The 12,050-nt window shown below is 47.9% G+C and overlaps 1 protein-coding gene across 2 annotated transcripts; it reads left to right on the top strand.

Annotated features, from left to right (window-relative positions):
* The first annotated feature begins 776 nt into the window (after window positions 1-776).
* NR0B1 (nuclear receptor subfamily 0 group B member 1) lies at window positions 777-5,845 on the top strand. 2 transcript variants are annotated; one of them, XM_035712244.2, is made up of 3 exons: window positions 777-1,504; window positions 1,841-2,180; window positions 3,322-5,485. In XM_035712244.2, exons 1-3 carry the CDS (start codon window positions 1,010-1,012, stop codon window positions 3,627-3,629), a joined length of 1,143 nt encoding a protein of 380 aa, XP_035568137.1. In that variant the 5' UTR covers window positions 777-1,009; the 3' UTR covers window positions 3,630-5,485. The 2 variants fall into 2 exon arrangements, with proteins under 2 accessions (XP_035568137.1, XP_025295020.1); XM_025439235.2 differs by lacking the exon at window positions 3,322-5,485 and adding an exon at window positions 5,492-5,845 and having other exon boundaries at window positions 976-2,180.
* The last annotated feature ends 6,205 nt before the right edge of the window (window positions 5,846-12,050 follow it).

Here is a 12,050-nt window from a genome sequence, read left to right as displayed (position 1 = left end):
CTCTCTCTCTCTCTCTCTCTCATGAATAAATAAATAAAATCTTTTAAAAAAAGAAAAAGAAAAAAAAAAAAAAAAAACAAAGGAGCCAGGCTTCCTGAAACCCGTGTTTCTCATTATTGAGGTAGGAGGGGTGTGAGAAGAAACATTAATTACACGACTACCCAAGGCAATACTTTTTAGAAGAACCCAAAGTTCTCACTGAAGTAACCTTTTAGCACCTGCGATTATTATAACCCCCAAATATTAGCCCCTTTTACATCCTGGTCACTCTTGCTCTTTAATACATAAAGTGGGTGTTCATGAATATCAACTGAATCAAACAAAACGCTTATGACTGCATCCTTAAAGGAGCGCTTTTCAAAATGTAAAGGGCATGCAACCCCCACTCCCCTCCCGCCCCGGGAACCTCATTAAAATGCAGATTCAGAGTCAGAAGGTCTGGCTGGAGACCGAGGTGGGGCATTTCTAGCAAGTTACCACGCAATGCTCTTATCGCTGGTCCGTGGTCTTTACTTTTCAAGTTCCCTGAAAACGAGACTTCCCCATCCATATGGAAAACATAAGTCATAGAAAGTTTGAGCACTTAATGAAAGTATTCAACGATGGCATAGAAATAGATGGTCCCCGTTTAATGAGGCGCGCCTGCCCCTCCAATAAAGGGAGCAAACGAGATGCCTGGTTTCAGTGAAAAGAGTTGGAACCCTGCCCCCGGATTATCTGCTACCTCTTCTGCGCTCTGCCTTCCAGAGGCAGGGAAGGGTGGAACGAGAGGAACGGAGTGTCCAGAAGCTCCCCTGCCTCCGCCCCCCCTTCATTCTCAGCCTTTAAGGAGCATCTGCCCCTTTTTAACCGCTGAGGTCAAGGGCGAACACTCCCGAGCACAGCGCCCGCGCCCCCCTCCGCGCCCTTGCCCTGGCGGAGACGGCCGACGCGCGTGCGTGCGCGCTTGGTATAAATAGATCCCAGGCGGCCGCCACCGGACAGAGTCGGGTTCCGGGCACCGCGGGCCATGGCAGGCGAGGACCACCAGTGGCAGGGCAGCATCCTCTACAACATGCTCATGAGCGCCAAGCAGACGCACGCGGCCCCGGTGGCGCCCGAGGCGCGGCTGGGGGGCGCGTGCTGGGGCTGCTCGTGCGGCGCGGAGCCCGCGCCGGGCCGAGGGGCGCTGCCGGGGGCGCGGACCACGGCGCTCCTGTACCGCTGCTGCTTCTGCGGGGAAGAGCACCCGCGCCAGGGCAGCATCCTCTACAACATGCTCACGAGCGCCAAGCAGACGCGCGCGGCTGCGGAGGCGCCCGAGGCGCGGCTGGGGGGCGCGTGCTGGGGCTGCTCGTGCGGCGCGGAGCCCGCGGCGGGCCGAGGGGCGCTGCCGGGGGCGCGGACCACGGTGCTCCTGTACCGCTGCTGCTTCTGCGGGGAAGAGCACCCGCGCCAGGGCAGCATCCTCTACAGCTTGCTCACCAGCGCCAAGCAGACGCACGTGGCGCCGGAAACGCCCGAGGTGCGGCCTGGGGGCGCGTGGTGGGGCCGCTCTTACAGCGCCCAGGGCCCGGGGGGCAGAGAGCAGCTGCCGGGCCGGCAGGCCGTGGCGTACCTGTCCCGCTGCTGCTTTTGCGGGGACGAGCACCCGCGCCCCGGCAGCATCTTCCACCGCTTGCCCGCGAGCGCCAAGCAGACGCACGCGGCTCGGGAGATGCAGCCCGCGGCCCCCTGGTGGGACCCCCGGTGTGACGCGCAGCGCCGAGTGGCCCTCAAGAGTCCACAGGTGGTCTGCGAGGCCGCCTCGGCAGGCCTGTTGAAGACGCTGCGCTTTGTCAAGTACTTACCCTGCTTCCAGGTGCTCCCTCTGGACCAGCAGCTGGTGCTGGTGCGCAACAGCTGGGCGCCGCTGCTCCTGCTCGAGCTGGCCCAGGACCGCTTGAACTTTGAGACGGTAGAGACCTCGGAGCCCAGCCTGCTGCAGAGGATCCTCACCACCAGGCGGCGGGAGACCGCGGGCGACGAGCCGCCGCCTCCGACCCCGCAGCCGCCCCCCTTGGTACCGCCGCGCGAGGCCGGGCGTTTGCCAACGGCCGCTGAAGTCCAAGCCATCAAGTGCTTCCTTGCCAAGTGCTGGAGCCTGGACATCAGTACCAAGGAGTACGCCTACCTCAAGGGGACCGTGCTCTTTAACCCGGGTAAGTGCGAGACCTCGGGCGCGGGCTTTCCTCCGTTCAGAAAAACTCCGGGCAACGGCTGGCCGAGGCACAGGCACTTAAGAGTTTTCGGTGGTCAGGGGAGGGTCGGGGAACCAGCGAAGAATCTCGAGTAACTCAGCAGAGTTGGGGGAACTCCAGAAAGCTCTCCTCGTGGGTGGGCTGCTGTCAGACGCAAAACAGAGAGCAGGGGGATTGGGTGATGGAGTTTAGTACTTATCTCTCTCCCCCCTCTGTTACTAAGGAAAAGTTGGTGCCATCAAGGCACAGGGCTGGTCCTCCTCTAGTCTTTTAAATCCAGTAGTGTAGCTATAAAAAAAAAAAGCGCACAACTTTGTGTTCACTGCAAATCCTGCCACTTGTCTTTCTGAAACCCAGTTCTGAGGTGAACTACAACTTTTTGTGAAAGGAAATCTATTCAGGCTCCTAAGAAAGGAAAGCTTTGTTAAGGAGTCCTGGAGTGTCTCCCAGGGACACTGTCATGCAGGACGCTGGACTTGCCTTTCATGGGACTGCTTCTGAATGATCACGTTTATGGTCCTAAGCAGCTGGACTATGTCCTCCTCAGTGTGTCCGTATCAGGGTACTAAGGGGGCAGGGAAAAAACACTAGGGACTGCCAGCAGGAGCACTGTCTTTTAGAACTTGCAGAGACCCTAGGGACCTCCTCATCAGGCCCCTCTGCCCTTCACCCTGACTCCATCCCATTTGCAGATTAGGTAACCTAGTCCCAAGTGACTTTACTCCACAGTAATGGCCAGTGAGTCGTGGAACATGGATCTCCCAGCCCCCATGGGATGTCTGCTGCACACACTTTCAAGTTGTCTGTTAGGTGCTGGACACTGCCCCCCACACACCAACCACATCATGAGAGAACATCTCCATGGGCTACCCAGCACCTTTTCTTGAGTATGTGCCATTACTAGAGCTGTCTTTGACCAGAATCCCTCCAAAAGGGTCACAAGTGGTCACAAAGTTTCCAGGCAGCTTGAGTTGGGATAGTTTGTATAATGCTCCCTCCACACCTTTTCCCTCCCTAACACCAGGAGTCTCTGGTTATGCTCCTGCCTAGCATTTTGTGAAAGGGCACAGAGCAGTATCTAATAGGATAATATTTCATTCAGAACTCACATTTCAAGACCTAGAGACCACAGCTCATCCCAGGGATCACATTAGGTCACCTTTTGCTTATATTGTTGTTTTCCAAACTTGGCTGTGCATAAGGGGAGGGGGGCACTTTTTCAAAGTCTTACCAGGCTCCTCCCTTGGAGGTTCTGATTTGGTAGCTGTGGTCCAGGGTCTGCAAATCCGCATTTGTAGTAAGTGCCCAAGATGGTTCTTCAGATCATTCTTCAGCCAGTGTTCTTTTTTTTTTTTTTTTCAGCCAGTGTTCTTAAACATCTACCATGTGCCTAGCTCTGTTGGAATATAAAAGAAAGGCAGGGGCTCAGCTTCTTGAACTTTACATTCCACTAGTTTCCCTCTTTCCCTCCACCCTGTTTAGCATACTCTGGTCATTCTCTCTCTCTCTCTCTCTCTCTCTCTCTCTCTCTCTCTCTCTCTCTTTCTCACACGCACACACACACACACACACCTCCCTTATTCTACCTAGTTCTCTGAATCCTCTCACTGTGACTTTAATCAGCTAAGCTAAGTGTGTTTTCAACACAAATGCACCTGCTAAGTGTGTGCCTTTTCTTAGATGTTTATCCTTTTGTTGTGAATCCTCTGATCTTTATGTTTAAACACTTTTTTAAATTGTGGAGTCCATCTGTCCACATTTTCTCTTTCCTGAATTTACTTTATGGGCATACCTTTTGCAAGGAGGCGGTGGGGGTGCAGTGAAAAAAGGAGAGTATAGTAGGAAAGCAGAGGAAAGTGACTCGGAAACTGAGGAGTTCACTCAAGTTTTAAGGAGCCATGAATCCAGACCTAGAGGAGCTTCACAGTCCTGGTGGAACTTCTTGCAAGCCTCCTCTTCCTCTCATCAATGGAATCCACTCAAATGGGGTCTCAAGTCTGGATAGTGACCTTAGGGAGTAGGGGGGTAATGTATGGAGGGGGGCAATTGGAAATAGAATATGGAGTACAGATGTGGCTTAATTTCATTCTCACTTTATCAGACATGTTTGCCTATGATAGGAATGGCTCGCCTGTTACTATTTTTTAAAGAATACCGTCTGGTCCTGCTACTCTGTTGGTCACCATATTGTTTTTGAAATACTTTACTGCTGGATTTTATAGGAAAGGGAAAGAAAGCGATTGCCATCTTCACTGACATTGTTTAAACAGCACAGTAAGTTGGTCATTATTTAAATACAAGTTAAAGAACTTTACAGTAATATTACTGTCCTGCAGGATCAAAGAACTTTTAAAAGCAGCCTCCTCTTACCACAGTCTTTATACAACTTACAGGCACATTATCTTTCCTACATTGTATTTCATTCACCTTTACCAGAGTTATCACACTATCCTGCAAGAAGGTCAAGCATTCCCTGTTTGAAAAGTTACTTTTGAACCTGTTGAAAATGAAGATGTTTGCATATTTTTAACTTTTTAATGCCTGTAAGACAGTGCTTTTAAAGACCTCTTTGTTTAGTATTTTTAAAAAGATGCTTTTGCAATATTCATTAGAGTCAGTTTTTAAACAATCTTCCCCAAGACAGAAATCATGCTACAAGGAGCTAAATGGTCAGTATTATCTCTGAAATTACTATGGGACTCAAGACTAAAATCAGCCTATAGGCCAACAATTAGAATGAGACTCACAAGTCACTATTTGTGGCTGTGAAGTTTACCACCGTCAGCTAGGTAATCATGGTATTGCTGTGGGAAATTCTACAGAAGATGGTGAAATATTTGACATCTGGCAAAACCTGTAGTCATTCTACAGTAGCCTGCTTTCCCATAGGTAAAAGGTCAAGGTGCTCACTTCTTGAAGTAATCTTAATGTCTTCCTATGTGTACAGTGAACTAGAGCCATAATTCATTAAATGATACTCTACTGTCCTAGTGAATAAATGTGCATATGCTGGCTCAAGGCCAGCAGTTTTTAAAAGTGAGGATACAAACACAGTGCCTATAAAATAACTAAATGGTATTTCACTCTCCCAAGCATTGCTTCTAAAAGCTTATAACTAGTGCGGCATTTTATCCTTGTTCTAGAGAGCCCTCTTAAGCAGGAAGCTTTGGACTCTTGTTTAATGTGGGAAGGGGCAGAAACGGATGAGCAAAGGATGCCAAGTGAGCTGTTCACCTACAATAAAGAGACTTTGCTCCCTTTTTCTCCTCCAGACCTTCCAGGCCTTCATTGCGTGAAGTACATTCAGGGACTCCAGTGGGGAGCTCAGCAGATACTCAGTGACCACATCAGGATGACCCACAGGGGGTACCAAGCCAGATTCACCGAACTGAATAGTGCCCTCTTCCTGCTGAGATATGTCAATGCTGATGTCATCGTGGAGCTATTCTTCAGGCCCATCATTGGTTCGGTCAGCATGGATGATATGATGCTGGAGATGCTCTGTGCAAAGTTATGAAGGCATGGGGGCCACACAGGTGCAGTTCACCGTGAAAAAATATAAGGAGCCAGAGGCAGAAGAGTGTAAAAAAAATAATGCCAAATAAACTTTCTTATTTTTATATGCATATTTTTGTATTCAATTAAAGAAAAACTTTAGTTATAGACAATTAGAAAATCCTCTGATCCATACTGTTTGATCATGAAGGAACACATGTGCCAACAGGTGACACTTCTCTGTACATCTCCAAGGAAGGAGCAGGCTACTACTCTAATAAGCTATTGTCATACCTTTAGTGACTCTCTCCATTGAATCTGCTAAAATCAAATTTATAATACTAAATTATAATAAACATTACGATGTTGACCATTGATTACAAAAAAAATTCAGAGCTTAAGCAAGGCCTTTAAAAATATAAAAAACTGGGAGGATCCCTGGGTGGCTCAGCAGTTTAGGGCCTGCTTTTGGCCCAGGGCGTGATCCTGGAGTCCCGGGATCAAGTCCCGCATCGGGCTCCCTGCATGGAGCCTGCTTCTTCCTCTCTCTCTGCCTGTGTCTCTGCCACTCTCTCTCTGTGTGTCTCTCATGAAAATAAAACCTTAAAAAATAATATCAAAAACTTAGCCAACATAATAAAAAATTAAGTTACCTTTGGAGGTGGCATCAGGACATTTAATATTATGACATGTCAGGATTGGCAAGGGTTGACTTGGCTCTCTCTTCACTTCCGCTTCCACTGGCTGTGTAGAAGGCTGTCCTTGTACCAACTGGAGTTAAGTGGCAATCTGTGATCACAGAGACACCTGAAAGTAAAGTCAGAGATTTTCAGAATTTTCGTTTGAGACTTTATACAATAAAGTTCAACAAGAAACTTGTATTCTATAAAGAGGCATTATAGTTTTAGGAAGCGCAACATTGTTATAAACCCCTAATGGTATCTCACCCTTCAGATACATATATAACTGTCATGTTGAACAAGCAGGGCATAGAATCATAAAGTGACTTTACAGGGGCAGCAAGAGTCAACAATAATCTGTAGAACCAGTTCTTCCTTCTCCCTGGATAAAGCTTAGGGCACTAAATGTTTATTCACTTATAGGTAATAAATTTCCTGTTAGTGATTAATACATCGAAGCCCAGGGTACTAACCCAATGCAGGCAGTCTTAAACTTTTGCGCAGACCCCTCTGGCAGCCAGGGAAATGGGAAATGCTTGGATGCCTCAGAATCAGGCTCTCAGAATAATGCAGCAAATAACGTACGTAGGATTACAAAGGAAATCAATCATGTCAAAATATAATAGTAAAAATGTCAAATTTTAAAAAAACTTTAAAATCTATAATGTATATGCTTCCTTATGAATACATTAAGTAGGAAACTAGTGGCAGGTCTAATATCTACCTTCATTTCAAAGCAGTGATCGATGTAATTGAAATTTCAAAATAGTCTAGAGCATCTACAGTATGATAAGAAAATATGACACTTCCATTGGTGATTGTATTGGGAGACCTCAAGATCAGCACCCCATTCAGATTTGTTAGAAGTTCTCCCAGGACACAGCATACAGTGGCGTTCAGAGCAAGACTTATTACGGTGATGTGGCAAGGACACACAACCTGATCGTGAGGGGGGAAGGCCCAGGCTGGCCGAGTCTGGAGGAATCCATGTGTCCATGTACAGGCTTCTTTTTGCTCTCTCTCTCCCACCAGGGGTCGACCCAGAGCAAACTCTTCCCCAGCAATGAAAATTCAGCAACACATATGTGATATTTCTGCCCAAGGAAGCTCTTTGAGACTCAGGTTTTAGACTTTTTACTGGGGACTGCTCCCATAGACACCTTTCACCTAGCATGGACCAAAATTCCAAACACAGAGAAAGGAAGCAAATGCTCAGTATAAACCCCACAGTTTGCACATTTTAGGCCCAGTGAGTCCCTCTTACGAGTCAAGGAAGGGCAGGAACACTCCCCAAACGAAAGTTGCCAGATATCAGCCAAGGATCAACCTAGCAAGGAGGCCACTGGAAGGACAGCAGTCCCCCTCTTGCTATGTTAACTTGTCCGCATAACCCACTCCCTGGGCCCATGGCCAAGATGTCTTTACAAAATTATCATCAGGAGGACTCCACACAACAGACTGAGGCCAACCTAAGGTATTGATCTCATGTATGCCTTTTGGGGATTCTGGACTGAAGCAGTTAACACAGAGACCACGAGCCATCAAGCTCTGTCTTAGAAAGCCAGCTGGCTTCCTTCATAACTTCCTGTATGAACCTTTTTTTTTTTTTTTTGAACCTTTTTTTCTTTAACCTGGCCTGAGGGATCATTTCTGGCCCAGCACAGCCTGGCCAGTAAGATGAAGCTGTCCCCAAGCCTTCCCGGGCTGAGGCAGCATCATGATGGTCAGGGCCCACATCCAAGAAAAACAGTCCCTGAGGGTACATGTGTCCCTGGAAACAGAGTTCACAAAATTCAGGCACCACACACAGGCCAGGCACTGCAGTAGAGGCTAACAGGGCCCCCAGTGTGGCTTGCTGGTGTGGTTCCTCCTGCCTCAGGCCTCCCACTGGTGCCTCTCAGAGGAAGTGCCTGACGTGGTCAGTCCCAGAGAGTTCTGTCAGCAACACTAGTCCGTGGCCTGCTGAGTGGAGAGGGCATGTGGAGGTGCTCTGTGAGGACTGTGCGGGACCCCACAGCTCAGAGTGACACTGTGGCCCACGACCTGGACCCGGAAGTCCCCCTGGGATCTGAAGCGCTCAGGGCAGCTGGCACAGGCAGCGTGGTTTTCCTTCAGGAAGAGGGGATAGCTTCTGGGAGCAGTTCTGGAAAACAGAGATCATTAACACCCCACCTCCATCCCCTGCCCCATGCCTTCCCATGTACCAAGGTTTTGTTGTTCCAACATCAGTGTGTCCCACTCACTAATCCTAGCTTTATGATTTCTCCTAATCATTTCACTTTTTTTTTTTTGCCCAGACATTTCGTCTGAAACAGTTGTGTGCGAGAGGGACACAAGCATTTTCACAGAATAACATTTTTATACTACTTAACCAGAAGAATCCATTCATATTCTTATTTGCCCGTCATTAGGGCAAAGAAATGCTCAGGGTGAAATCCTGATTTTTTTCAATATATTTTTTTTTAAATTTTTTTTATTTATTTATGATAGGCACACAGTGAGAGAGAGAGAGAGGCAGAGACACAGGCAGAGGGAGAAGCAGGCTCCATGCACCGGGAGCCCGATGTGGGATTCGATCCCGGGTCTCCAGGATCGCGCCCTGGGCCAAAGGCAGGCGCCAAACCGCTGCGCCACCCAGGGATCCCTTTTTCAGTATATTTTTAATGGGTTTATGTAACCTCTCCTTTCCCCAGACCTCTTGTCCTGATCATTTTTCCAACAAGCAGCCTAGAAAAAAAAAATCAATCCCTTTCTGGAGACAGCTGCATTGAATGATCCAACTGCCTTACTAAGGGTGTACAACAGGAGAAAGGTGAGGGCATACAGTCAGGCAGTCAAGCCATTTTTGCAAATTGCAACTAATCTGGAAAGCAGAACACAATCAACAGCAGTGACTCATCCCACCCCCAAGGGGTCCCAGCATTTGATCCGTCAGAGGTGGGCAGAGAGTCACACTCCCCCAGTGTGCAGCAGGAATCACAGTGTTCAACAGGAATCACAGGTTAGGAATGCAGTTGGGCTCCTTACCAGAAACAAGGAACCTTTCTGCAGCTATATTTTTAAAAAAGATTTTACTTATTTATTCATGAGAGACACACAGAGAGAGGCAGAGATATAGGCAGAGGGAGAAGCAGGCTCCCTGCGGGAAGCCTGATGCTGGACTCGATCCTAGGAATCTGGGATCATGACCTGAGCCAAAGCTCAACCGCTGAGCTACCCAGGAGTTCCCTGCAGCTTCATTTTATACAGTCTCATTGGAGAACAAGCCCTTTCCTCAGATATCCACAAATGACCCAGCTGGTCTAGGCAGCATCCATCACATGTTCATAACTACAACTCCATAGAGGGGTGTCCTCAATTCCCAGCAGTTCCAGGGCCTGCGTCTGCTTTCTGTTGAGCAAGTAGTGCTGGCACTGAAAGGGTCCAGGGCAGGCCTCTCAGGTGTCAACTTGGACTCGGGTCCAGAAAAATAGCACCTGGGAAGTCGGTAAATCAAAAATACCCGTCGCTTTTCCTCAAGCAGCAGCAAAGCTGAGACCTGTAGGGCTGGCTCCTGTGTTCCAAGTCTAAGTGACAAGCAAAGCTCTTCCATGCACTTTTTACCTTGTCAGTGGTAGGGGCCAAATTGCGCCATGCAAAGCTATGCACACCAAGGGCCAGAAAATCATTGGCTCCCTAGGGTCAGAAATCTGATTTTCTAATAACTCATTAGCAAAATTAAAAAATGCTTTATAAAATTTCCAAAGTGTATCTGCATCTGGACATTGGCTCCTTTTTTCTTGAGACTCCATCCAGTAGGCAAAACCCCAGCAAAAATTTGTCAGTTGCAGAGACCTGTTTCCAATATTATGAGTTTAGATTTCAATCCACCCACCTGTACAACAAGCAAGGGAGCAGTGTCCCATTTACGCTTTTGTTTTCAGCTTTCCCTGGTTAAGAAGACCCCTCTAGCATTTATGGAATTAAAAGCATATGACATTCTACATTAGTTTTCTGTTGTATATCCAGATGCAATAGCCACAAAATGCAAAGCTGTGATTTAAAATTCCTTTTTTTTTTCATTACAACTTTATGCAAAGCCCTAGCAGTAAATTCACCATCTCCAAGGTTCACATCACGGCTTCCAGGAGAACCCGGCAGGACTGTGGGCCCAGGACAGCTGCTCTTGAAGCTAGGCTGAAAAAAATGGCTAGGGTGGTTTTTTTCACTTTCTTTTTTCCTCTGCTTTATCTAAAGCCTTGCTCCAGCCTTTTTCCTTTCCACTCAGAGGAGAGAGCAGCCACAAACTGATGTTTCTGTTTGGGCCCTTTCTGCCTTGGCCCAGAGGAAGGAGAGAGACAAATCAACACTGGGCTGTGGCTGCTTTTCCCTCACTGTAGCCTGCCTAAGCCCAACATAGCTGGGGGATCCAGCGAGCCACCTCTCCTAGGAATGGATTATTTTGACACTGCATAGGTAACTTTTGCCTTTGATCACAAACAACAGCTCAGCTGCTGCTTCATACCATGGTAAGTAACTCCACAGCCATGCACCTACTAGGGCTTCATCATTCCCTGCTCCCACTCTCTTTCCCCAAGATAACCCCATGGCTGTATTTCAGTGAGTTAACATCAGTTAGCAAATTTCACCATTGTGTTGGAGGTCTGCAAGACCACCTCACATTCAAATATTTCGCTAGATGGTCTCATAGCACTTGCACCTAGCTGTGATCACAGCTAAGGTGATTTATAGTGATGCAGTGAGGATATACAGCAGGAACAGAAAGGAAAAAGACACCGGTGGAATCTGGGGGGATCCTCATGCAGGCTTCCTTATGATTGCTCCCTCCCCTGGTAGGCCATCCAGGGTGCACTCTCCTGCTTCATCCCCACCCACCTCCAAACAAAATTTAGTTACATGTGTGCAATGTTTCTTCCCAGGGGAGCCCATCCGAAGACTCAGTGCGCAGGATTTTTACAGGGGCTAGTCACATAAGCGCCATCTACCTAGCAGGTACCAGAACTCCAGACTCCCAGCAGGGAAGCAGGTGCTCACCATACGCCACGTTGTCAGTACGAACAATCTAGGCCCAGTGATCCACCCTTATCGCTCAGCAAAGAGTGGGAATACTCCTGAAATTGTAGTTTCTAGGCTTAGCCATGGGCCAACCTTGCCAGCAGGCCTTTCTAAGGATAATGCTCCCAGGCTTGCTATGTTAATTTGTTTCTGCACCGACACTGCTAATACTTCTGTGTTGTGTTACATGCATTCATAATTAAAGGAGAGGCTCCATTTCAGTGAGAGTTTAATGAAAATAAATATGTAACTATTTTTTCCCCTTGGAGTTCACTCAACCTCCAATTTCCATCCACTGGCTCCTTGCAGAGAGGGAAAAGTCCACTGATGATTGATTCAGAACCAGTGAAAGTTGATAGCTCATTTTTTTTCCAGTCTGAGACTTTCCCGAGTTAACTGCCTACAGAGGCACAGCAGGGGCTTCTACTATTCCCCCACTTTGTAGTTTCTAGTCATACTTCTGTATTTGCTGAGAACCACAGGGTTGGAAGGCATCAAGGAGGAAGAGGAAGAGGAAACAGAAGGGTCCTCACCTGGCTGATGCCAATCTTACAGTTTTCTCTGGCCACAGCAGATGTTTCAAGTTGACTCTCCTGTGGGT

The sequence above is a fragment of the Canis lupus genome, chromosome X (genome assembly GCF_003254725.2).
Source record: "Canis lupus dingo isolate Sandy chromosome X, ASM325472v2, whole genome shotgun sequence".
Taxonomy (NCBI): domain Eukaryota; kingdom Metazoa; phylum Chordata; class Mammalia; order Carnivora; family Canidae; genus Canis; species Canis lupus.
This window is presented reverse-complemented; position numbering and strand designations above follow the sequence as displayed.